We start from the raw sequence: 23,641 nt of genomic DNA on the forward strand, positions 1-23,641 counted from the left end.
TGTTGAACCAGCCTTGCATCCCAGGGATGAAGCCCACTTGATCATGGTGGATAAGCTTTTTGATGTGCTGCTGGATTCGGTTTGCCAGTATTTTATTGAGGATTTTTGCATCAATGTTCATCAAGGATATTGGTCTGAAATTCTCTTTTTTGGTTATGTCTCTGCCAGGTTTTGGTATCAGGACGATGCTGGCTTCATAAAATGTGTTAGGGAGGATTCCCTCTTTTTCTATCGATTGGAATAGTTTCAGAAGGAATGGTACCAGTTCCTCCTTGTACCTCTGGTAGAATTCAGCTGTGAATCCATCAGGTCCTGGACTCTTTTTGGTTGGTAAGCTATTGATTATTGCCACAATTTCAGAACCTGTTATCGGTCTATTCAGAGATTCAACTTCTTCCTAGTTTAGTCTTGGAAGGGTGTATTTGTTGAGGAATTTATCCATTTCTTCTAGATTTTCTAGTTTATTTGCATAGAGGTGTTTGTAGTATTCTCTGATGGTAGACTGTATTTCTGTGGGATCGGTGGTGATATCCCCTTTTTCGTTTTTTATTGCATCTATTTGATTCTTCTCTCTTTTCTTCTTTATTAGTCTTGCTAGCGGTCCATCAATTTTGTTGATCTCTTCAAAAAACCAGCTCCTGGATTCATTAATTTTTTGAAGGGTTTTTTGTGTCTCTATTTCCTTCAGTTCTGCTCTGATTTTAGTTATTTCTAGCCTTCTGCTAGCTTTTGAATGTGTTTGCTCTTGCTTTTCTAGTTCTTTTAATTGTGATGTTAGGGTGTCAATTTTGGATCTTTCCTGCTTTCTCTTGTGGGCATTTAGTGCTATAAATTTCCCTCTACACACTGCTTTGAATGTGTCCCAGAGATTCTGGTATGTTGTGTCTTTGTTCTCGTTGGTTTCAAAGAACATCTTTATTTCTGCCTTCATTTCATTATGTACCCAATAGTCATTCAGGAGCAGGTTGTTCAGTTTCCATGTAGTTGAGCGGTTTTGAGTGAGTTTCTTAATCCTGAGTTCTAGTTTGATTGCACTGTGGTCTGAGAGACAGTTTGTTATAATTTCTGTTCTTTTACATTTGCTGAGGAGAGCTTTACTTCCAACTATGTGGTCAATTTTGGAATAGGTGTGGTGTGGTGCTGAAAAAAATGTATATTCTGTTGACTTGGGGTGGAGAGTTCTGTAGATGTCTATTAGGTCCACTTTATGTAGAGCTGAGTTCAATTCCTGGATATCCTTGTTAACTTTCTGTCTCGTTGATCTGTCTAATGCTGACAGTGGGGTGTTAAAATCTCCCATTATTATTGTGTGGGAGTTTAAGTCCCTTTGTAGGTCACTGAGGACTTGCTTTATGAATCTGGGTGCTCCTGTGTTGGGTGCATATATATTTAGGATAGTTAGCTCTTCTTGTTGAATTGATCCCTTTACCATTATGTAATGGCCTTCTTTGTCTCTTTTGATCTTTGTTGGTTTAAAGTCTATTTTATCAGAGACTAGGATTGCAACCCCTGCCTTTTTTTGTTTTCCAGTTGCTTGATAGATCTTCCTCCATCCCTTTATTTTGAGTCTATGTGTGTCTCTGCACGTGAGATGGGTTTCCTGAATACAGCACACTGATGGGTCCTGACTCCTTATCCAGTTTGCCAGTCTGTGTCTTTTGATTGGAGCATTTAGCCCATTTACATTTAACGTTAATATTGTTATGTGTGAATCTGATCCTGTCATTATGATGTTAGTTGGTTATTTTGCTCATTAGTTGCTATTGTTTCTTCCTAGCGTCGATGGTCTTTACAATTTGGCATGTTTTTGCAGTGGCTGGTACCGGTTGTTCCTTTCCATGTTTAGTGCTTCCTTCAGGAGCTCTTTTAGGGCAGGCCTGGTGGTGACAAAATCACTCAGCGTTTGCTTGTCTGTAAAGTATTTTATTTCTCCTTCACTTATGAAGCTTAGTTTGGCGGGATAGCAAATTCTGGGTTGAAAATTCTTTTCTTTAAGAATGTTGAATATCGGCCCCCACTCTCTTCTGGCTTGTAGAGTTTCTTCCGAGAGATCAGCTGTTAGTCTGATGGGCTTCCCTTTGTGGGTAACCCGACCTTTCTCTCTGGCTGCCCTTAACATTTTTTCCTTCATTTCAACTTTGGTGAATCTGACAATTATGTGTCTTGGAGTTGCCCTTCTCGAGGAGTATCTTTGTGGCATTCTCTGTATTTCCTGAATCTGAATGCTGGCCTGCCTTGCTAGATTGGGGAAGTTCTCCTGGATAATATCTTGCAGAGTGTTTTCCAACTTGGTTCCATTCTCCCCATCATTTTCAGGTACACCAATCAGACGTAGGTTTGGTCTTTTCACATAGTCCCAAATTTCTTGGAGGCTTTGTTCATTTCTTTTTATTCTTTTTTCTCTAAACTTCCCTTCTCTCTTCATTTCATTCATTTCATCTTCCATCAGCGATACCCTTTCTTCCAGTTGATCGCATCTGCTACTGAGGCTTCTGCAATCTTCGCGTAGTTCTCAAAACTTGGCTTTCAGCTCCATCAGCTCCTTTAAGCCCTTCTCTCCATTGGTTATTCTAGTTATCCATTCTTCTAATTTTTTTTCAAAGTTTTTAACTTCTTTGCTATTGTTTTGAATTTCCTCTCGTAGCTCAGAGTAGTTTGATCGTCTGAAGCCTTCTTCTCTCAACTCATCAAAGTCATCCTCCATCCAGCTTTGTTCCGTTGCTGGTGAGGAACTGCGTTCCTTTGGAGGAGGAGAGGTGCTCTGTTTTTTAGAGTTTCCAGTTTTTTTGCTCTGTTTTTTCCCCATCTTTGTGGTTTTATCTACTTTTTGTCTTTGATGATGGTGATGTACAGATGGGTTTTTGGTGTGGATGTCCTTTCTGTTTGTTAGTTTTCCTTCTACCAGACAGGACCCTCGGCTGCAGGTCTGTTGGAGTTTACTAGAGGTCCACTCCAGACCCTGTTTGGCTGGGTGTCAGCAGCGGTGGCTGCAGAACAGCAGATTTTCGTGAGACCACAAATTCAGCTGTCTGATAGTTCGTCTGAAAGTTTTGTCTCAGAGGAGTACCCGGTTGAATGAGGTGTCAGTCTGTCCCTACTGGGGGGGTGCCTCCCAGTTAGGCTGCTCAGGGGTGAGGGACCCACTTTAGGAGGCAGTCTGTCCGTTCTCAGATCTCCAGCTGCGTGCTGGGAGAACCACTACTCTCTTCAAAGCTGTCAGTCAGACAGGGACCTTTAAGTCTGTGGAGGTTCTTGCTGAGTTTTTGTTTGTCTGTGCCCTGCCCCCAGAGGTGGAGCCTACAGAGGCAGGCAGGCCTCCTTGAGCTGTGGTGGGCTCCACCCAGTTCGAGCTTCCTGGCTGCTTTGTTTACCTAAGCAAGCCTGGGCAATGGCGGGCGCCCCTCCCCCAGCCTCGCTGCCGCCTTGCAGCTTGATCTCAGACTGCTGTGCTAGCAATCAGTGAGACTCCGTGGGCACAGGACCCTCCGAGCCAGGTGCGGGACACAATCTCCTAGTGTGCCGTTTTCCAGGCCCGTTGGAAAAGCGCAGTATTGGGGTGGGACTGACCCGATATTCCAGGTGCCGTCTGTTTCCCCTTTCTTTGACTAGGAAAGGGAACTCCCTGACCCCTTGCGCTTCCCGAGTGAGGCAATGCCTCGCCCTGCTTCGGCTCGCGCACAGTGCGCTTCACCGACTGTCCTGCACCCACTGTTAGGCACTCCCTAGTGAGATGAAACCGGTACCTCAAGCAGAAATGCAGAAATCATCCGTCTTCTGTGTCGCTGGGGCTGGGAGCTGGAGACTGGAGCTGTTCCTATTCGGCCATCTTGGCTCCACCCCCCGGTCTAAGATATTCTTACAGTTCATGTTTCAATAAGACTAGGATTGCCATAATAATAGACATTAGAATTTACAGATTTCTAAGTAATATTATAATACTAGAATTCTTCTGTCTCCAAATTCATTTCTTCCCCGATCCTACTCCTTCCACAGTGAGCTACAGAGTTGCTTTAAAATAAAGCAGTGAAAGACTCTAGGACAGTGTGGAACATTTAAGAAACAATTAGGAAGATTTTATCTAGAAATCTGAATGGCAGAGGACAGTCCTTAATGAACAGCAAATGTATAGGTTAAAAACATTAATGTCTGTACTTTAGTATATACTTTGGTTAACATCTTTCTAAAATGTTCACATACAACATATAGTTATAATTTTAAAAATAAAGTCAATGAATTGGGAAAAATGAGAAAAATGACAAAGGAAGTAATATATCTGTCCTTTTAACTGTTATAGCCCAATACATTTATATTTTCCTTAATATCAGTACTCATTACAGAAAGGATTTGAGACAGCTTATAATAATAAAATGCTAATAAAGGTAGAAACCAAAAACATAAAAAGCAGAATATACATATGATAACCTGAATTTTTAACACAATTATTAAAAATAGAGCATCTAATTTATCCCCAAGATTCTTGGTAGCCAAGGCTAAAAAGGCAATATAATAACTTGCCCAATTCTCATTATAGTAGGAAGCTTACCAGTTCCTTAAGGAAAATCTTGCATTACATATATCTGTATATACAGCTTCTGTAAACATCTTCAGGGCATGTTTTGTGTCTAATCTCAGTTACCCATATTTTTAAAATAATAAAATGCATTTTTAAAAAATTGGAAGGCAGTTTGCAGTCAGGAAAGGGAGTGAGAAGGAAAGAACATCAATATCTCTGTTTTTGTCTATTTTCCTCTTGGAAGTACCTTATACACATAACTTTTTTTTCTAAGATGTGAATGCACATGATCACATAACATGTCCTAATGATATCTCAATAAACAGTTTCCTTTCAGATTCAGAAATCACTTACCAGCTTTACAAGAAAAACAGATATAAAGGTGAAACAACTCCAGGTTCTCTGCTCACTTCATTGGCTGCTCCTTCTCAGTTTTCTTTGCTGGATTTTCCTCATCATCCTAATCTCTAAATTTTAGAGCTGGAACCTCTTCTCTAACTCACTCCTTAGATGATTCCATCCAGTCTTATGTCCTAAATTCCCAAATTCACATCTTAAGCCCTGACCTACTGCCCTGAATTCCAGACTCATTTATCTGGATACTTAAGCATTATCTGTACTTGGATGACTTACAGGCACCAGGAATATAACATTTCCAGTACATAACTCTTTAGTTGCTTCACCCAGATCTGGTCATTCTATTTATCAGTCTTGAATATATGACTTCTCTAATCATCCAACCATCTAGTTGTTTTAGCAAGAAATCTTGTAGTCATCCTTTAATATCCCTTACCGAGAACCCAACATCTAATACCTCAAGAGATCCTGTTAGCTTTACCTGCAAAGTAAATTCACCACTTCTCATCACATCCACTCTAATGCCCTGGCCCCAGTACTATCATTTTCTTCCTGGATACAATATCCTCTTAACTGGCTCTCTTGCTTCCATTCTAGTCTATTCTTCACAAAAAAAAGTCAGAAAACCTTCTAATGGCTTTCTGTCTCACTCTAAATAAAATCTAAAGTCTTTATTTACAGGTCTCAGCTTTGAAGACTCTACTCAACTAGCCCACTAGTACTTTTCTGATCTCATCCTATGCCATTCTGTTTACTCACACTGTTCCAATTCTATTTGCTCTTTGCTATTCCTAGAACAGTCCAAGCATGGTCATCACCAGGGATTTTAAATTCTTGATTCCCAATGCCTGACATATTCTTCCTTAGATAATCACCTGGCTTGCTCCCTCCTCCAAGCTTTGGCTCCAATGTCAAATTATCGGAGTGCTTCTTTTACCATCCTATCTGACATGGCATTCCCCATACCATGTACACACCCTTGCTATTCTGTCCTCCTACACAGCTTATTTTTCTTCTAATTATCAACACATGACATCAAATAATTACTTATGTGTGCACTGCCCATCTGTGTACAATTCTGCAAGAGCAGGGCTTTGTTTCTACTGTGTCCTTAGCTCAGACAACAGCGCTTAACATGTGGGAGCACTTAATAAATATATTTTTTGAATATATCAATGAATGAATAAATGAACAATTTGCAAATCAACTACTGAACATCTTTAGTTTTACAGAAACCCTTCTTATTTTAGCCTACACTTTTGATCACTAGCCTGCCAGTCAATATAATGAATTACATAAAAGACTTTAATTCTGCTAAATGAAGCCTCAGTGAACCCTGGAAATATTTAGCAACTTATTAAGAAGCCTCGTTTGTTGAGGCAGTAAGACCACATTAATCAGAAGAATTTTGTTTGTTTACTCAGAAAAAAGTTTATATCTATCATCACTTACATTTTATGTTTACCTTTACACATTCATGTTCTTCTAACAGGAAGTCCAGAATCTAACAAAACCATCTGTAACAGAATTCAACGTGGCTAGTAGCCAAATTTAATCCACCTTAACTCACATGGAACAGGTACTTTATACTTTAAGTGAAAACACTTGAAGAGCCAAGTCATGACATGAGCACAAAGTCAGCTCTAGAATTCAGCTCTGTGTCCTTTGTTAGTGGTGTCACACAGATCCTTCATAACAGGGTTGTAAATGCTGACATGTGATTATCTTTGTGGGACCAATTATTTAATAGATTATACAGTGGAAAATTCAATTAATAACTTTAAATATTATATAAAACAAATGCTACCTAGATGACTTCCCTTTTTAAAAAATTGCTGGTAGAGTCTGAAGGTATTTTTAGAGAAATATCCAATTCTGCCTTTCAGTGTAACTGGGCCAAAAAAAAAAAATTAAATTTTACTTACCTGGAAAATACTCTGAATACTGATTTTTACAATGACACACGTATTCTCATTACAATATTCCCAAGTAAATTTATCTTAGAAAGCTTTTTTTTTTTTTTTAATTTGGGTTAACACTTCTAAGTCCAGGTAAACTTGAAAGAAATAAGTCTTTTCTCTATTTTTGCCTAGAATGCTTATAAATTTCTTCCTGTTAGTTACTGCTGCTCTCATTTGATTGTCTATGAGAACCTGAAGTTGTTCTGGCTTTTTATCTGTTTTTATTGTAAAGCTGTTAAGTGATTTCTGAATCTGAAAGGAAACAGTCTATTGAAATATCATTAGGACATGTTATGTGATAATGTGCATTCACATCTTACCCAACAAAAAGTCTCTTTAAAATAGCACAATTTAAGAGAAAGAGGACTAGACCAGGGGTTAGAAGTCCAACTATCTGTGTTATAAATGAGCTCATGACAATGAACAAGTCACTTAACCTAATGGAAATTACTTTTTTTTTTTTTTTTTTTGAGACAAGGTCTCGCTTTGTTGCCCAGGCTGGAGTGCAATGGCACAATCTCGGCTCACTGCAACCTCTGTCTCCCAGGTTCAAATGATTCTCCTGCCTCAGCCTCCTGAGCACCTGGGATTACAGGCCCCCACCACCATGCTCAGCTAATTTTTATATTTTTAGTAGAGACGGGGTTTCATCATTTTGGTCAGGCTGGTCTTGAACTCCTGACTTCAGGTGATCCACCCGCCTTGGCCCCCTAAAGTGCTAGGATTACAACTAACTCCAGAGTTCTAATTTTAAGGCCACAACAGGAACCTTCATTTTTTCTACAAATCAGTGAAGTAAAACGAAATGTGGACAGGGATTGACAGCTTGACTACTTGAAGCCAGCATTGGAGAAATAAGCTGTCACTGATTTGTAAACACTGATGGGTAATGCTAAACTACCATGGTGATGAAAAATAACTTTTAGAAAAAATAATAAACTCTTTAACATGTTTAAAACAACATATTATTTATGGGATTAGAATGTGGTAATTTCTAATTTTTTATATAGGCGGAGGAATTTATAATATGAGAATGACAATTCTAAATGTTTTTCTGATATTTCTTTTACAATTTAAAATTTCACCATTAGTTCTTATCCCAAGAACTAAGTCTTCAAACTACTGTAGAGTATACTGTGTGACATACATGCCAGAAGAAATGTTGATTTTGCATGGAGAAAAATCTTTACAAATTGCAGTGTTTTGTTTTGTTTTGTTGAGACAGGGTGTTGCTCTGTTGCCCAGGGTAGAGTGCAGTGACACAATCATGGCTCACTACATTTTTGACATCCTGGGCTCAAGTGATACTCCCACCTCAGTCTCCCAAGTAGCTGGGGACACAGGTGTGCCCATCACAACTGGTTAATTTTTTTTATTTTTTGTAGAGACGTGGTCTCTCACTCTGTTGCCCAGGCTGGTCATGAACCCCTGGGCTCAAGCGATCCTCCTGCCTTGGCCTCCCAGAGTGCTGGGATTACAGGCATGAGCCACCACACCCAGCCAAACTGCAGACTTTTACCAATAGTTTTTTGGTGTTAGATCTAAGATGACAGGTGCTTCATAGCAGATTAATAGCTTAACATTGGCCGGGCGCGGTGGCTCACGCCTGTAATCCCAGCACTTTGGGAGGCCGAGGCGGGCGGATCACGAGGTCAGGAGATCGAGACCACCGTGAAACCCCATCTCTACTAAAAATACAAAAAATTAGCCGGGTGTGGTGGCAGGCGCCTGTAGTCCCAGCTACTCAGAGAGGCTGAGGCAGGAGAATGGCGTGAATCCAGGAGGCGGAGCTTGCAGTGAGCCAAGATAGTGCCACTGCACTCCAGCCTGGGTGACAGAGCGAGACTCCATCTCAAAAAAAAAAAAAAAAAATAGCTTAACATTGATAATTCTTCATGTTTTATTTTCTTTTACTTTCTATTAAATCTTAGGACTAATTAGGATGTTAATTTTTATTAAGTAAATAAATATTTTGCCTCAATATTCCTAAAGATGAAAATTTACTATATCTACAAGAACAAACATTTTTAGTAATGCTTCATTTTACTATTAAAGACTAATTTTTTAAAATGTACTAAGCAATTAGTTGGAATTCATATTTTAGCTTTTGTATATTTCTGATCTACTTTATTATATATAAAGTTCATTTCTTTTTATAATTCCATTGCATCAGGCTTTCTCATATTCCATATTCTCTTAGCTTTCCACACATTAAGCAGTAGTTTATAGAATTTCATGTAAATCCCACTAAGCCTCCTTAACAGTTTTCTTTCTAGATCTTTTAGTTTCAACTTCTGAATAAAAAAGTATATATAAGCACATACATGTATACAATTGTAGAAATAGAGAAATGTTAAAGTAGCCATCAGTGGAACATTCTAAATTTTCACAAATGGTATCAATGACCTAGAATAATACATATCGCATAATAATAGAGGCCAGAAAGGAGGACCCCAATAATTAGACAAAATATTGATGATAATTTCCTTTAAATGTTGTCAACAGGTGAGGCAGCTAAAAAAGAATAAAATTCTTCACAGAATTGGAAAAAACTACTTTAAAGTTCATATGGAACAAAAAAGAGCCCGCATTGCCAAGTCAATCCTAAGCCAAAAGAACAAAGCTGGAGGCATCATGCTATCTGACTTCAAACTATACTACAAAGCTACAGTAACAAAAACAGCATGGTACTGGTACCAAAACAGAGCTATAGACCAATGGAACAGAAGAGCCCTCAGAAATAATACCACACATCTACAACTATCTGATCTTTGACAAATCTGAAAAAAACAAGAAATGGGGAAAGGATTCCCTATTTAATAAGTGGTGCTGGGAAAACTGGCTAGCCATATGTAGAAAGCTGAAACTGGATCCCTTCTTTACACCTTATACAAAAATTAATTCAAGATGGATTAAAGACTTAAATGTTAGACCTAAAACCATAAAAACCCTAGAAGAAAACCTAGGCAATACCATTCAGGACATAGGCATAAGCAAGGACTTCATGTCTAAAACATCAAAAGCAATGGCAACAAAAGCCTAAATTGACAAATGGGATCTAATTAAACTAAAGAGGTTCTGCACAGCAAAAGAAACTGCTATCAGAGTGAACAGGCACCCTACAGGATGGGAGAAAATTTTTGCAATCTACTCATCTGACAAAGGACTAATATCCAGAATCTGCAAAGAACTCAAACAAATTTACAAGAAAAAAAACAAACAACCCCATCAAAAAGTGGGCAAAGGATATGAACAGACACTTCTCAAAAGAAGAGATTTATGCAGCCAACAGACACATGAAAAAATGCTCATCATCACTGGCCATCAGAGAAATGCAAATCAAAACCACAGTGAGATACTATCTCACACCAGTTAGAATGGCGATCATTAAAAAGTCAGGAAACAACAGGTGCTGGAGAGGATATGGAGAAACAGGAACACTTTTACACTGTTGGTGGGACTGTAAACTAGATCAACCATTGCGGAAGACAGTGTGGCGATTCCTCAGGGATCTAGAACTAGAAATACCATTTGACCCAGCCATCCCATTACTGGGTATATACCCAAAGGAATATAAATCATGCTGCTATAAAGACACATGCACACATATGTTTACTGCAGCACTACTCACAATAGCAAAGACTTGGAACCAACCCAAATGTCCAACAATGATAGACTGGAGTAAGAAAATGTGGCACATATACACCATGGAATACTATGCAGCCATAAAAAAGGATGAGTTCATGTCCTATGCAGGGACATGAATGAAGCTGGAAACTGTCATTCTCAGCAAACTATTGCAAGGACAAAAAACCAGACACCACATGTTCTCAATCATAGGCAGGAACTGAACAATGAGAACACTTGGACACAGGAAGGACACAGGCCCACACCAGGGCCTGCTGTGGGGTAGGCGGAGGGGGGAGGGATAGCATTAGGAGATATACCTAATGTAAATGATGAGTTAATGGGTGCAGCACACCAACATGGCCCATGTATACATATGTGACAAACCTGCACGCTGTGCACATGTACCCTAGAACTTAAAGTATAATAAAAATATATATATATTAAAAAATAAATAAAAAATAAAAAAAAGAATAAAACAAAATCTTCCTGGTACTGGTTACTTTTGCATTCAATAACTTGTACAAAAATTGTAGCACTCTGAAAAAGTGTGGAGAGTTAAATAAAATTTAAAACCAATTATATATACAAGAAACGTAACAAATGACAGGAGTCAAACCTACAAGAAACAGAATGCACTATATAAACTGTTACATGTATAGAAGAACCCTATAGATGAAAGTGTTTTAGGGGTATTACAAATCAGAAATTAAAGAGTAAGAGTTTAACGTAGTTATTTTAATGTTGGCACTATATTAATAATTGTATTATCTTGTTATATATGTTCTTATGATACCCCCACTTCAAATTCAACATGTTTAAATGAAAGCAAAAACAAAGCTCCCCAGTTCACCCTATTCTCTATCATGTGTCTTCTCCAGTCTCCTGATAATGTGTACTATAAACCTGAGTCATCCTGACTTCATTTACCTCATCCCCATATCACAGCCAACTGATTAGTTGGTAAATCCTCTTGATTCATCCTACAAAAATCCCTCTTGTATCCAATCCAACCTCTCCATGTTCATGATGGCCGCCCTAGTTCTAGCCCTTCATTCTACCTAACTAATCTCCAGGCTTCTCCTTCTCTAATTCAAACTGTTTATCACCAGCTTGATTTTGGTAAAATATTGGCTCATCATTATTTGCCAAAGTGCCCATGTCTTTGGTCTGGCTGTTGAGAGCTTCCATAATCTAGCTTCAGTACACCCTTTTAGCATCATCCACAGTAGCTATAGAGACTTTCCACATCAATTGAAACGATCCACTTGCTAACTCCAACTACAACACTTCTACCTTGATGTCTTTGATTGATCTATTACTCACTTTGCCTGTGATGTCCTATACCAACCTCCCACACAGCAAAGAAACAAAGGTGATTGAAATCCTACCATCTTAAAGGCCAACTTTTACTTAAAATTCTCATATCAAGTCTACCTGATAATCCCCAGCAGAAAGTACTCCCTCCCTTTCCCTGGAGATTTCAGAGCATCTCACGGCAGAGGGGAGACCCAGAGCTGGTTCCCATAACCACAATTATGAGCCGGCTCTCATCTCTCTGTAGCTTTGCTCACATGGAAGACATTAAACAAAGGAATATGTGAACGTGTGAGTAAATGAATCAATACACAGCTGAGATCAAGATTTGGGGGTACTGTTAAATTTTAATGATTTGGGATACAAGAAAAACAAGTATGTTAGAATTCTGTATTAGGTATCTCTGAATCAGAAAAATACAATGATACCTCAACATTTAATATCTGAAATACTCAAAATCCCCAATTTTTAGATTTTGTAGGGTAAGAGATGTTCTGACTATATTGCCACATAGCAACTTCTGAAAGTACATTAAAAATATAAGACTAAACCTATAGCCTTAAACTTATTCCTTTAAAATATCTATACTTCTATTAAAAATGATCTTTTCAATAAAGTTTTCCTTTAAAAAGTTAATTGTCCTAAAATATGTTCTTCATTCAAAAAATACTTCAATAATTTCAAGAAATTTTTCAACAAAAATTCAGATATTTTTAACTATGCTATATGATGTGTAGTCATAGTTTTTAGATAAATATTTCCTATTTCTATAAAGTTATATAAATGTGTCAAATGTTCCTGCATGGGACAATGCTACAATTTGTCAACAATATATACTTTGAATCAAATACAATTACATTATTGCTAGAAAGGAAGACTTTATTAAACTACCATAACTGCCACACCATGAGATATGACCACAGTAAAGAAAGTATAATATATAACATGTAACCTCCATACTATGTTAGCTCAGATAAAGGGAATATTTTTATGTCTGGAGTACTAAAGCACTAAAGTGTGTTTCAATAAGAAATGTCAAATGGAATTCCCTTATAGTGAAATCATTTACTTTCATCACTTACTTGATTACAAGTCAGCTGTTTGTATGCACATATAAATGCAAGTGAGCACAGCCTTGATAGTATGCATTTTATTTTCTCACTCTGTGAGCAGAAATATTATGTGCTGATTCAGCCTCTGTTTTATATGAATGATATGAAAAAGCCAGATTTTATTAAAGAAGAAAAATACAGTTTAGAAGCATAACAAACAGAAGGTAAAACAGATTGAGGTAAGTAGGACAGAAGGACATTTGATGGTTGCTTCTCTGGTGTCTCTCCCCCTCCTACCTTCCTCAAAGCTCTAGCTTTTATTGGAGACGGCTGTGGTTCTGATGAAGGTGACTCCATTCTGGTTTCAGGAGTGGTACAAACTAATCAGTGGCCACGGTGATTGGATCAAGGTTAAGACTGTGATCTAATCCAGTAATGAAAAGTGAATTTTCTGATTTTTCCTAGGAATCATGAGGGTCAAAGTGTTTATGCTCTTTACGCGTGATTATCGTCCCAGCTGAATAAGGACACATAAAGTCCCTCATTGGAAGAGGAGCCAGCCTTAGGATGATAATGACCCCTCTAAAGACAGAATGAAGGAAAAAATTGGGTCTTTGGGGACACTATTGATATTATTAATGAGCCAAAGCAACATAGCTTATCTAAATCCAGCCCTAGCTCTGGACGTTTTAGTTATAGAAGTCAATTATCATTTAGGCCAGTTTGAGATTTTGTTTTCAGGTACTGGTAAACAAAAGAATCCTAAGAGATACAAGGCAAATATATATTGTGGACAATGGGGAAAGCATTTGCTATATAAAAGGGTCGCAGTTTTTTTTTTAATATACGAAAAATCATTAAAATCAGTAATTCAACAAATTCACAGAAGGAGAGATTTTAAAATATTTTCATAATAACTGGAAACTAGGTTTAACCAGGAGAATCATTTAAAGGTTTCATTTTGAATTTTCTGAAGTAAAATTACTTACCTGGAAACGTACTATGTCTATATTCTATCTTGTGCTGGGGATTCTTCCTGAAAGAAGAATGCAAAAATAAAAGAGCTAGTCTTCCAATTACTAAAAGTTGATGACTATTTACACTAAACTAGAACACTGACTAACTTACAAATAATCTTAGGACCCAACAGGCCTCTTATGAAAAAGCATTTGTTGTTTAATTACAATATTTCCTGTGTGCCTACTCCATGCCAGGCACATTTCTAGATGCAAAGATAGAGTGATGAAGAAGACAAAGTTCTTACCTTGAGAACTTATACTCTAGAAAGATGGAAAAGACAAAATATATATTTCCAAAATATATCATATTTTTAAACTGTCATGTATCACATATATACAAATATAAAATAGAATCCAAAACTCATGACACAAATATCAAATATGTATTAAGTATGTATGTGCATACAGTATTAAAAAATTCTAAGGCTCTTCTTGAATCTAAAGAAAACAGTATTCTTTCAAAAGAACACCAATAACTTGTTATGAAAAAACACAAAAGTTAATTTTGTTGATAAATTCAGATAACATATTCTGAAGTCAAACAAAAAAAACCATTCTGGAATCAAACAAAAAGTGTTTGAAGATCTATTTTTGATTATACATACTTACGATCCCTTCTATTATTCTGTTAGTTAAACAAATGTTTGGGTACCCTATATGTACAAGACATTCTCCAAATGTCCCAGTAGTAAAATCCAAGGCAACAACAGATTCATCATGACCCAGCTGACTGGTACCCCTTTCTTATAAGTACCGCACGCTAACTGATTGCGCCACTGGAGCCACTAGTACCCCTTTCTTAGGGAACTGACAAAGCACAGCTGGGGTACACTAACAACAGATATGTGCTAAGGTGAAAACTTTTGAATATACCTGTATCAGGAGTGATTATTTTTACATGACAAATGTTCATTTGTTCATTCAGCAAGTGAATGTTTCACTATATTCCGGCTCTAAGCAGGCACTGAGGATAAAATATTTAACCAGATACACATTCTTGCCCCTAAGGAGACAGAGTCTGGGGGCAAAAGCAAGGTAGACATTAAAGAATCATTTACTTCACTGAAAAATAAGAACATCTTCTGTGAAGATAGGAAATACTCCTTATAATATATCTTCTAGGGCACAGGAACTAAGTCAAACCTTAAATCTTCTCTTTCTCAGGCTAAATAACTTGTTCTTCATTTTTTTTTTCTTTTCAATAGGGCAAGTAAGACAATTTAAAAAATTATATAACAGGTAAAATATGACTTTAAATTTTTCTATAAATCCTCCCATTCAACTTTATAATTCCACATCTACTGCAATGGAGAAAAATGGCCAGTCTCAGGAAGTGGATCTCTAGCCCCGAACCTAGTCTATGAGTCATAGGATGTAAATATGTACTAGGAATTATCTCAGAGCAGATACTTGCCTCCTCCAGGTGACAGATGAGCAATGTGAGCCTAAGGAGATGGAGTTCACGCCCAGGGTTTGTGCTTTCCAACTTGGGTAACGACCATATTAAGACAGACGTCCAGGCAAAATTATGGACTACGTTCTTAAAATATCTCTGAAATAATCAGGTGATTAAATGTTCCACTTATAAATTCCTTTATGAGTCTATTGTAAAAAAATATACCCAACTGCTTTTTCACCATTTAAAAAAGTACAGTGTGTTTAAAATATTTCATAAAAATTATACTTTAAAAATATATTTTTTCCTGTGCCTTCGATACTATTGTGATATTAGTAAAACAAAGTAAAATAAATAATTTCTAACAACATAGAACCATCTGCTTGAAAAATATTTGTCTTCTTGTTTCCAGCATTGCCTACTATATTTGCTCCAAATATTAACTTCCTCTATCTATCTATCTATCATCTATCTATCTATCTATCTATCTATCTATCTATCTATCTATCTATCTATCTATCATCTATCTATCTCACTTTCCATCCATCAATCCATCTATCTTAGAGACAGGTCTCACTCTGTTACCCAGGCTAGAGCGCAGGGCACAATCATAGCTCACTGCAGCCTCAAATTCCTGAGCTCAGGTGATCCTCCCACCTCAGGCTCTTGAGTACAGCTAGGACTGCAGGTATGGGGTCATTGAGCCCATCCTAATTTCCTGTCCCTCCATCGTAATTTGTTGGGCAATAGGGAAGTAATTATAAATACATAAATTTAAATTACTTGACAAAGCCAAGAAAAATAGAGTGTTATTGCTTTTGAGAGCTGTGACAATCATGAAATCTATTTTCCAAGATAGGTTTTAACTAGTGTTACTTTCAAGAGTTTCAACTGATAACCCTGGAGTCTTTGTAATGCTATCCAACAGAACTTTTTATGATGACGGAAATTTGCTCTGTGTTGTCCAATAAAGCCACTAACTGTATGTGACTGTTGAGCACTTGAAATATGGGTAATAAAGCTGAGAAAATGAATTTTAAATTGTATTTAGTTAATTCATATTTAAATGTAAACAGCCACATGTGGCTAGTGGCTATCATATTGGACAACAGTTTTAATTCAAAAACCAAGAAAAGAGTGATCCTCTCTCCTCAGCCAAGATTAATTACAATTAATCCTCCTTAAACAAACAACCAAACACCCTCTTTCTTATGAAGTGATTCTCAAACGAGGTAAACATTCTATAGGTAGAAATGCTATGATTCAAAGTATGAGGTTAGTGACTATAGTCAGAAAGACCCCATTAGAATCCTAACTCAGCCACCTCCCTGCAAGCTGTCTGAGCTTCAGTTTTCCCATGTGTAAAAGGGGGATAACAACAGAACCCATACTCACAAGAAACTGTTGTAAGGACTCATGAGATAATGCACAATAAGTCTTTAATCTAAGGGCTTGGTAGGTGGTAAATAAATAATGTTAGCCTTTGATCGCTTCATTATTAGTTCAAGAAACAGTCACAGAATACTTATTACATGCCAGGCCTTGTGTCAGTGTAACACTCATCCCTAATCTCTCTTCTTTCTGGTAACTTTTCCTACAATGCGAGCATTAAACATAGTGCAAAAGTGTAACTCCACAGTTAATTAAGGTCCTAATTCAACAGCTTTGAAAAGTGGAAAAAAGATTCTATACAAGATTGTGTGTTTAGCATAATTAACCCAAAGTTGACCTTTTGATGAAAAAGAAATTTAAACTTGAAAAACAAATAAGCTGGACAACTTAGCTGTGATGAAGACAGCTGCAAATGAACAAAGCTATGGTGATGATTTGTGGGACGATCTTTCCTACTGGCCATGCTGGTGCAGGTCACTGACTTAATTAAATTCAGTCTTTATTAAAGTATAATTAATGCTGGGCATCAGGAACGGAGAAAGATAAAAATGGGGAACATTAATACCAAAGATATTATTCATCTTTACTTTAGAAAAAATGGTTACTAGTCATTTGAGATTATTTTCAGTAACATTTTATTTTGAAAAAATTTCATACCTACTCTAAAAAGCAGGCAAGACTAGTACACTGAAATTCCATACAGCTTCATCAAGATTTTTCAAGTGTTAACATTCTATATGGGTGTCTTACTGTTATAATCTATCTATAATCATTTGAGATTAAGGCTTTTCCTCCTTCTTTTAATGTATGTTTCCTTCAGGTACCAAGCAGTTCTCTTTTCCTGCTATGCCCTTAACAGTTAAGTAGGATCATTGAAAAGTTAAATACGGTCTTAATTGTTTGCTACTTCAAAAGCTGCTTTAGAAATGCTCAAGTAACTAAATGTCAGGCTTTTAAAATAAAGTACAGTAATGAAACCTAAGGAGTTAGAGACTCAAGTATGGTTTAAGCACCAAATACCGATTAAACAACTGCTGACATCAGTTGTCAGGCTAGAAAGATTAAAAAGGAGAGAAACTTTTTAAAAAGAGAAGGTGAAAACAGAGTATCACAAAGTGGGGGAGTGGGGTTCAACTTAAAGTTTCAGAAGGTAGCTCCTCATTCTCTATTATCCTGGAAAACATTCCCAGTTGCACTCACGTGCACCATCTACATCCGCCAACCTCACATCTTACTTAGGAAAAGGCAAGTCATTTCAGAATAAATGAACAAATAACTATGAAACAAGTGTTACATTTAATTATTCCAAAAAGGAAGAGCAGAAAATGTAATGTGAAATGTTATATTTTAAAAATGGGAAAAAATGTTCAGGTAAATGTACAGGTTTTCACCTGCATTAGAAGGGGAAAGTTGTTTGAGAATCTTCCATCCTTTCCTAGAACTTGCTCTTTACATAAAAAGACAGGTAAAATACTGTAATGTAGACCACAAGAAACTAGTTGAGTTGGTGTTTTTCAACTGGACACTGAACTTCCAACCTAAAGCAAAAGAAATAGTATCAATAAAACTTTGCCAGCTATTTCACTGAAAATGAAGGAAAAGAATATCTATGACAGGCTTAAAAATTTGCTATTGGGGTATTTATTCTCTTTGATGATAAATAGAACTCACAGAATAGATGGACATTAATAAGAAAATGAGCCCAAACAGAAGAGATAGTTTATCACACACAAAATCACACACTCAAAAACAAATTTTAGATATGTTTGGCTTACATAAAAATTTAAATGCTAAATTGAGTCTTCTGAAAGCTAAATTCTTAAATTATCTTTTCCTTCAAGGTCCTTCATAATCTCAGTGCCAACCTTTATTAGCAGCTCAATCTTTTGCTTCTACTCTAGGGGAGTACTTTGTGATTCTTCCCCATTTTTAGGAACCTGTTCATAGCTTTTTTGCCAAGTATATTCTTCTAACTCTATACTACTACCTAAGTTCAAATCATATCTCTTTCATGAAAGTAACTTTGATAATCACTGGGAAATAGCTCCAGAATATATTGTCTATATTTACCACTTGGTACCTACCATGTCATTTCTTGTCCTGTCATCTAAATTTTCAGCACACACACAAACACACACTTGCACATATATGCATTATCTCTATCATCTGTCAAATGAGTGGCTGGAGGGCATGAGATTTTTCTTAAACTTTTTAATATCTTTCATAGCACCTACAAAAGTATCTCTCTCCAGCTGGTTTTCAATTACATTTTTCATAAATCAATCCATCTTCTAGAATATAATCAACTTTTTTCCTTCAAAACATGTTTTAAATTAAGCTTACACATGAGTTTTCAAAATGAGTTTTGTATCCTTTGACCAATACCTCTCCAACCCACCCCTCCTTCCAGCCTCTAGTAACCACCATTCTGCTTCTATGAGTGGGAAGTTCTTAGATTCCACATATAAGTGATACCATGTGGTATTTGCCTTTCTGTGCCTGGCATATTTCACTTAACATAATGTTCTCTAGGTTCATCTACCTTATCACAAACGATATCATTTCCATCTTTTTTAAGGCTGAATTGTATTCCATTGTGTATATATACCACATTTTCTTTACCCCTTCACCCACTGATGGACACTTACATGGATTCCATCATTTGCAACACAAACCAGAAGTTTAAAATTCTCATTGGTTGGAGTACAAAAAACAGTTTCTAATAATTTCTGGACTAAAACTTCCTCGAGTTTATGCTAATATTTATAATTTTTTATTTTTAGTAAACCCTAATCTATAGATTCCAATTATTTTCAGAAATCTACCCTTTGAAGAACAGTTTTTCTCTGGGATATATTCCAGAGAATGGCTATTCCCATCAGGTTAAAGATACTGTCAATGTGCTGAAATTGCTCTGCACTCTCACCTATAAAGTTAACAATCAAAGTACTCATTAAATCTTACACAAACCCAAGACTAAAATATGTCAGAATTTCCTGCCATTAACAATGCACATTACTTCCTCAGGAAACAATGAAAATATGACACTCATATTAATCAGACTCTATTGCAATCAGATTCCTGAGATACAGACTGCTCAGCATTGTAAGACACTTAGCTCTAGTCAATCAATCACTCAGGTCAACCAGAAACACCAAGAGTCCTTCATAAACGCTGAAGATGTAGATGCCACAGTGTCTTGGGCCTGTTCTCATCTGGCAATTTAAACTTTGGGTCACCAGCATTATGTTGTGGAAGGGGCTCAGATTTCAGGATCAGAAGAGCTGAGCCTAATGCAAACTCCACTGTTTATTGGTTGTACAAGTTAGGGCAACTCCTTTGAACCAACTCTCTTTCCTCATCTGAAAAGGAGGGATAACACCGTCTACCTCACATAAGATTGTTCCAAGGGTTAAAGTAGTGTGTATAAAAATCTGTACGCTATTAAGCATTTTAGAGATATCAGTTACTCAGATAGACATAAAAATCAATTTTACTTTAAGATATCCAACAATGGCTAGAAATCCTATGTGCTGGTAAAAGTCACTGTCAATTAATATTAAATAGCTGAATTTTTCCTTCAATAATATATAAAATTCCTGCTGAATATTTTCCCTGTCATATCTCACACATTTATATAATATTTTCTAACATCTGTCTATGCATATTCCATTTTCAAAAGTCAGTTATTTCATAACAAGGCAAAATACCTTTTGCATGTAACCCTAAGTCAAAGCTACATGGCAACTCCGTACAACTCTTTGGGGGAATATGAGCATTTGAAATAACTTTCAAAGGCAATGCCAAATTCCACCAGATCTTTTTCCTAACAATGAAGAGGATTACTTAATCAGAGCTCATTCATAAAAGATTTACATCAACGTTTTTCTCAAATGGCATTTTCTGTAACTCAGCCGGTCTCAAAGTCCTTTTTGTTTTTTTCGTTGTTAATTATTAACAGTTTGAGATCTAAACATAAAGCTATACAACCATAACCGCATCAGATTTTTGTGAGCTGTTATATTTTAAAATATGTACTTTCAAAAACATTATTCTGATTTTAATGATGTAGGTGTATAAGTAACAAAAAGTTTAGGTAATAGCATATTTAAATACTATAAGGAACATGGTAGTTTATAAATTTTTCCATTATGACAAAGTTATAAATCTTTGTAATTATAATAAACCAATGGAAAATTTGACCCTTTCTAATATTTCCTGGTGATGCTCCTACAAACAATGTTTAAACAGAAATAAATAAAACAGTCCTATTGCCATCCATTTCACTCAAACTGTCTATCAATAAAAATTCACTGAATATCTACTATATGCCAAGAACTGCTCTAGGTTCCAGAGACTCAGTCAGTAGTAAACAAGCAGAGAGTCTCTGCTTTCATGGGGTTTATATGCTGGTGGATAAGACAGGAAACAAATATACATATATTTATAATTTCAGGAAGTGATTGCTATGAAGAAAAATAAACAGGGATATAGAGAGTGACTGAACATATAGGTAGAGAGGTCAGAGATGGCATTTCTGAGGAGGTGTATCACATACATATCTGAAGGAAGAACACTTCAGGAAGAGGAAATAGCAAATGTCTACATTTGCTAAGGCCCTGATGTGAAAACAAGCTAGGATATTGGGTAAAACACAAAAACATAATGAAGATTGATACACTTCAAGGGGTATGAGTAAAAACGAAAATAGTAGGAAATGAAGTCAGAGAACTTGTAAGTCATGATAAAGTTTGTTATAGGAAGCCACTGGAAAGTTATGAGTAAGAAGATAACATGAAACGACTTATCTTTAAAGAACTGCTCTGGTTGCTATGAGGAGAATGAACTACATGAGGACAAAAGAGAAAACAGGGATACTGGGAAACTACTGCAGTATTCCAGGCAAGAGAGGATGGTGGTTATGACTGGGGTGGTAGAGGGCAAAGGTAGAGGACCTATGAAATGAGCAGGTTCCTAATATATTTTAAAGGTTGAAATGGCAAGGACTGCTGATAGACTGAATGAGTGATGTGAAGGAGAGAGAAGAGTCAAAGGTGCTTCTTGGTGAAGCACCTGAATGCTATGTGAATGGTGGAGTCATTTACAGAGGTAAAGAACACTTGGGAAAGAGTTGTTTTCATGATAAAAATCAAGAGTTCTGACTTAGAGGTGGTAAGTTTGATCTACCTATTATACAAAGTGGAGGCACTTAAACATATGAATCTGAGACATTAAATTGAATTAGCTCATCTAAGAAATAAGAACAGAAAGGAAGAGATCTGAGAACTAAGCCCTGTGGCTCTGTAATATTTACAAGTAGGGAAGAAAAACAGGAGACAGAAAAGAAGGCTAAGGAAGGGTAGCCAGGCACATAACTGAGCTGACTTTATGAATATGAAGACACTGCTCTCTGCTCTAGACCTCTCCATAGTGAATCGAGATCCCCCAGAGCACAAGCAATCCACCTCTGTAATTTTCATGCTTTCATAAGAAACTGAAACCCAGGAAAATCAACTAGCTGATGCAAAGTCATGCTACAGAATTAGCATAACCATAACTAGAACCTAAGTCTGCTAATTTAAAAACACTTTATCACTGTTATAAAGAAGTACCTAAAGATTAACTAGACAGTGGTAGCAACAACAGAATAAGTTTTCAGTTTTATTTACTTCCAAAGATTTGCTAACTTAACACCATGATTGTAAATGAACCTAAAGAACTGTTTGAAAACCAAACACCATATGTTCTCACTCACTAGTGGGAGCTGAACAATGAGAACACATGGACACACTGGGGTGAACAACACACACTGGGTCCTGTCGGTGGCAGGTGGTGGGGGCGTAGGCGGAAGGAGAGCATCAGGAAGAATAGCTAATGGATGCTGGGCTTAATACCTAGGTGATGGGTTGATCTGTGCAGCAAACCATCATGGCAAATGTTTACCTATGTAACAAACCTGCGCATCCTGCACATGTACTCCAGAACTCAAAATAAAAGCTGAAGAGAAAAAAAAACAGAACTGTTTTACATAAGCTCCTAGGTCAGTGACTAGAACATTTTAGATGCTCAATATTTACCCAGTGAAGAAATGAACATACTATATTTTTGTCCTATCAAAACAAAATAGTTTATCTTGCATTTTTGAAATTCAATATGTATTTTAAAACTTGAAGCAAAACCATAAATCCCATATTATCAAATATCTAGGTCTCAAAATCTAGAAGAAAAAGGAAAATGCTTAAATCTGGTCTTTATTAAATAAAAAACAAGTAAACCAGCATAAAATAGTAAAAAGTACTCACTTTGTTACCTGATAATCACTACAATTTACTATGTATGCCAAAATAACTGAAAATTTTTATATATGTGTAATTAACAGTAAATATAACAAAGAACAAATTTATTATTATGAAAATGAATGCACATTAAATGAAAAACAAAACCACAGAAGACATTCCAGTAAATTTTGTCAAGCCTACATGAATATAATTGATGTTGTTACTGTAATTTCTAAATGAAGTTTAAACAAATTATAGCAAAGTCTTATATAAAACTGTGTAGCAAGTGATTAATATTTAAGATACTTTTTTTTTCCAAGATCATATTCTTATGTACAATTAAAGCATGGAAATGATGTAAGCATGGAAAATGATGATAAGTTACTTTCTATATATGCAGAACCTATAAAAATGGATTAAGGTGCTATCAACTTTGACTATTTTTTTTTTTTTTTCAGACAGAATCTCATTCTGTCACCCAGGCTGGAGTGCAGTGGTGTGATCTCAGCTCCCTATAACCTCCGCCTCCCGGGTTCAAGTGATTCTCCTGCCTCAGCCTCCCTAGTAGCTGGGACTACAGGTGTGCATCACCACACCAACTAATTTTTGTGTTTTTAGTAGAGACGGGGTTTCACCATGTTGGACAGGTTGGTCTTGAACTCCTGACCTCAGGTGATCCGCCCACCTCGGCCACCACAGTGTGGGATTACAGGTGTGAGCCACCACGTC

General features: G+C 36.7%; 1 protein-coding gene across 5 annotated transcripts in view; it reads right to left on the bottom strand.

Moving 5' to 3' along the window:
- The window catches only part of APLF (aprataxin and PNKP like factor), a 117,349-nt gene that overhangs the window by 7,948 nt on the left and 85,760 nt on the right, over positions 1–23,641 (bottom strand). For 3 of the 5 annotated variants that reach the window (XM_032177740.1, XM_058428944.1, XM_058428943.1), the window contains one exon: positions 13,817–13,863. The exons of 1 other annotated variant lie outside the window; for it this stretch is intronic. In XM_032177740.1, coding sequence (XP_032033631.1) covers positions 13,817–13,863 — 47 coding nt within the window. Of the gene's footprint in view, positions 1–13,816; positions 13,864–15,185; positions 15,399–23,641 lie in introns of those variants that run through there. One more of the 5 variants, XM_058428946.1, reaches the window with a different exon arrangement.

The sequence above is a fragment of the Hylobates moloch genome, unplaced genomic scaffold, assembly GCF_009828535.3.
Source record: "Hylobates moloch isolate HMO894 unplaced genomic scaffold, HMol_V3 SCAFFOLD_15, whole genome shotgun sequence".
Taxonomy (NCBI): Eukaryota; Metazoa; Chordata; class Mammalia; order Primates; family Hylobatidae; genus Hylobates; species Hylobates moloch.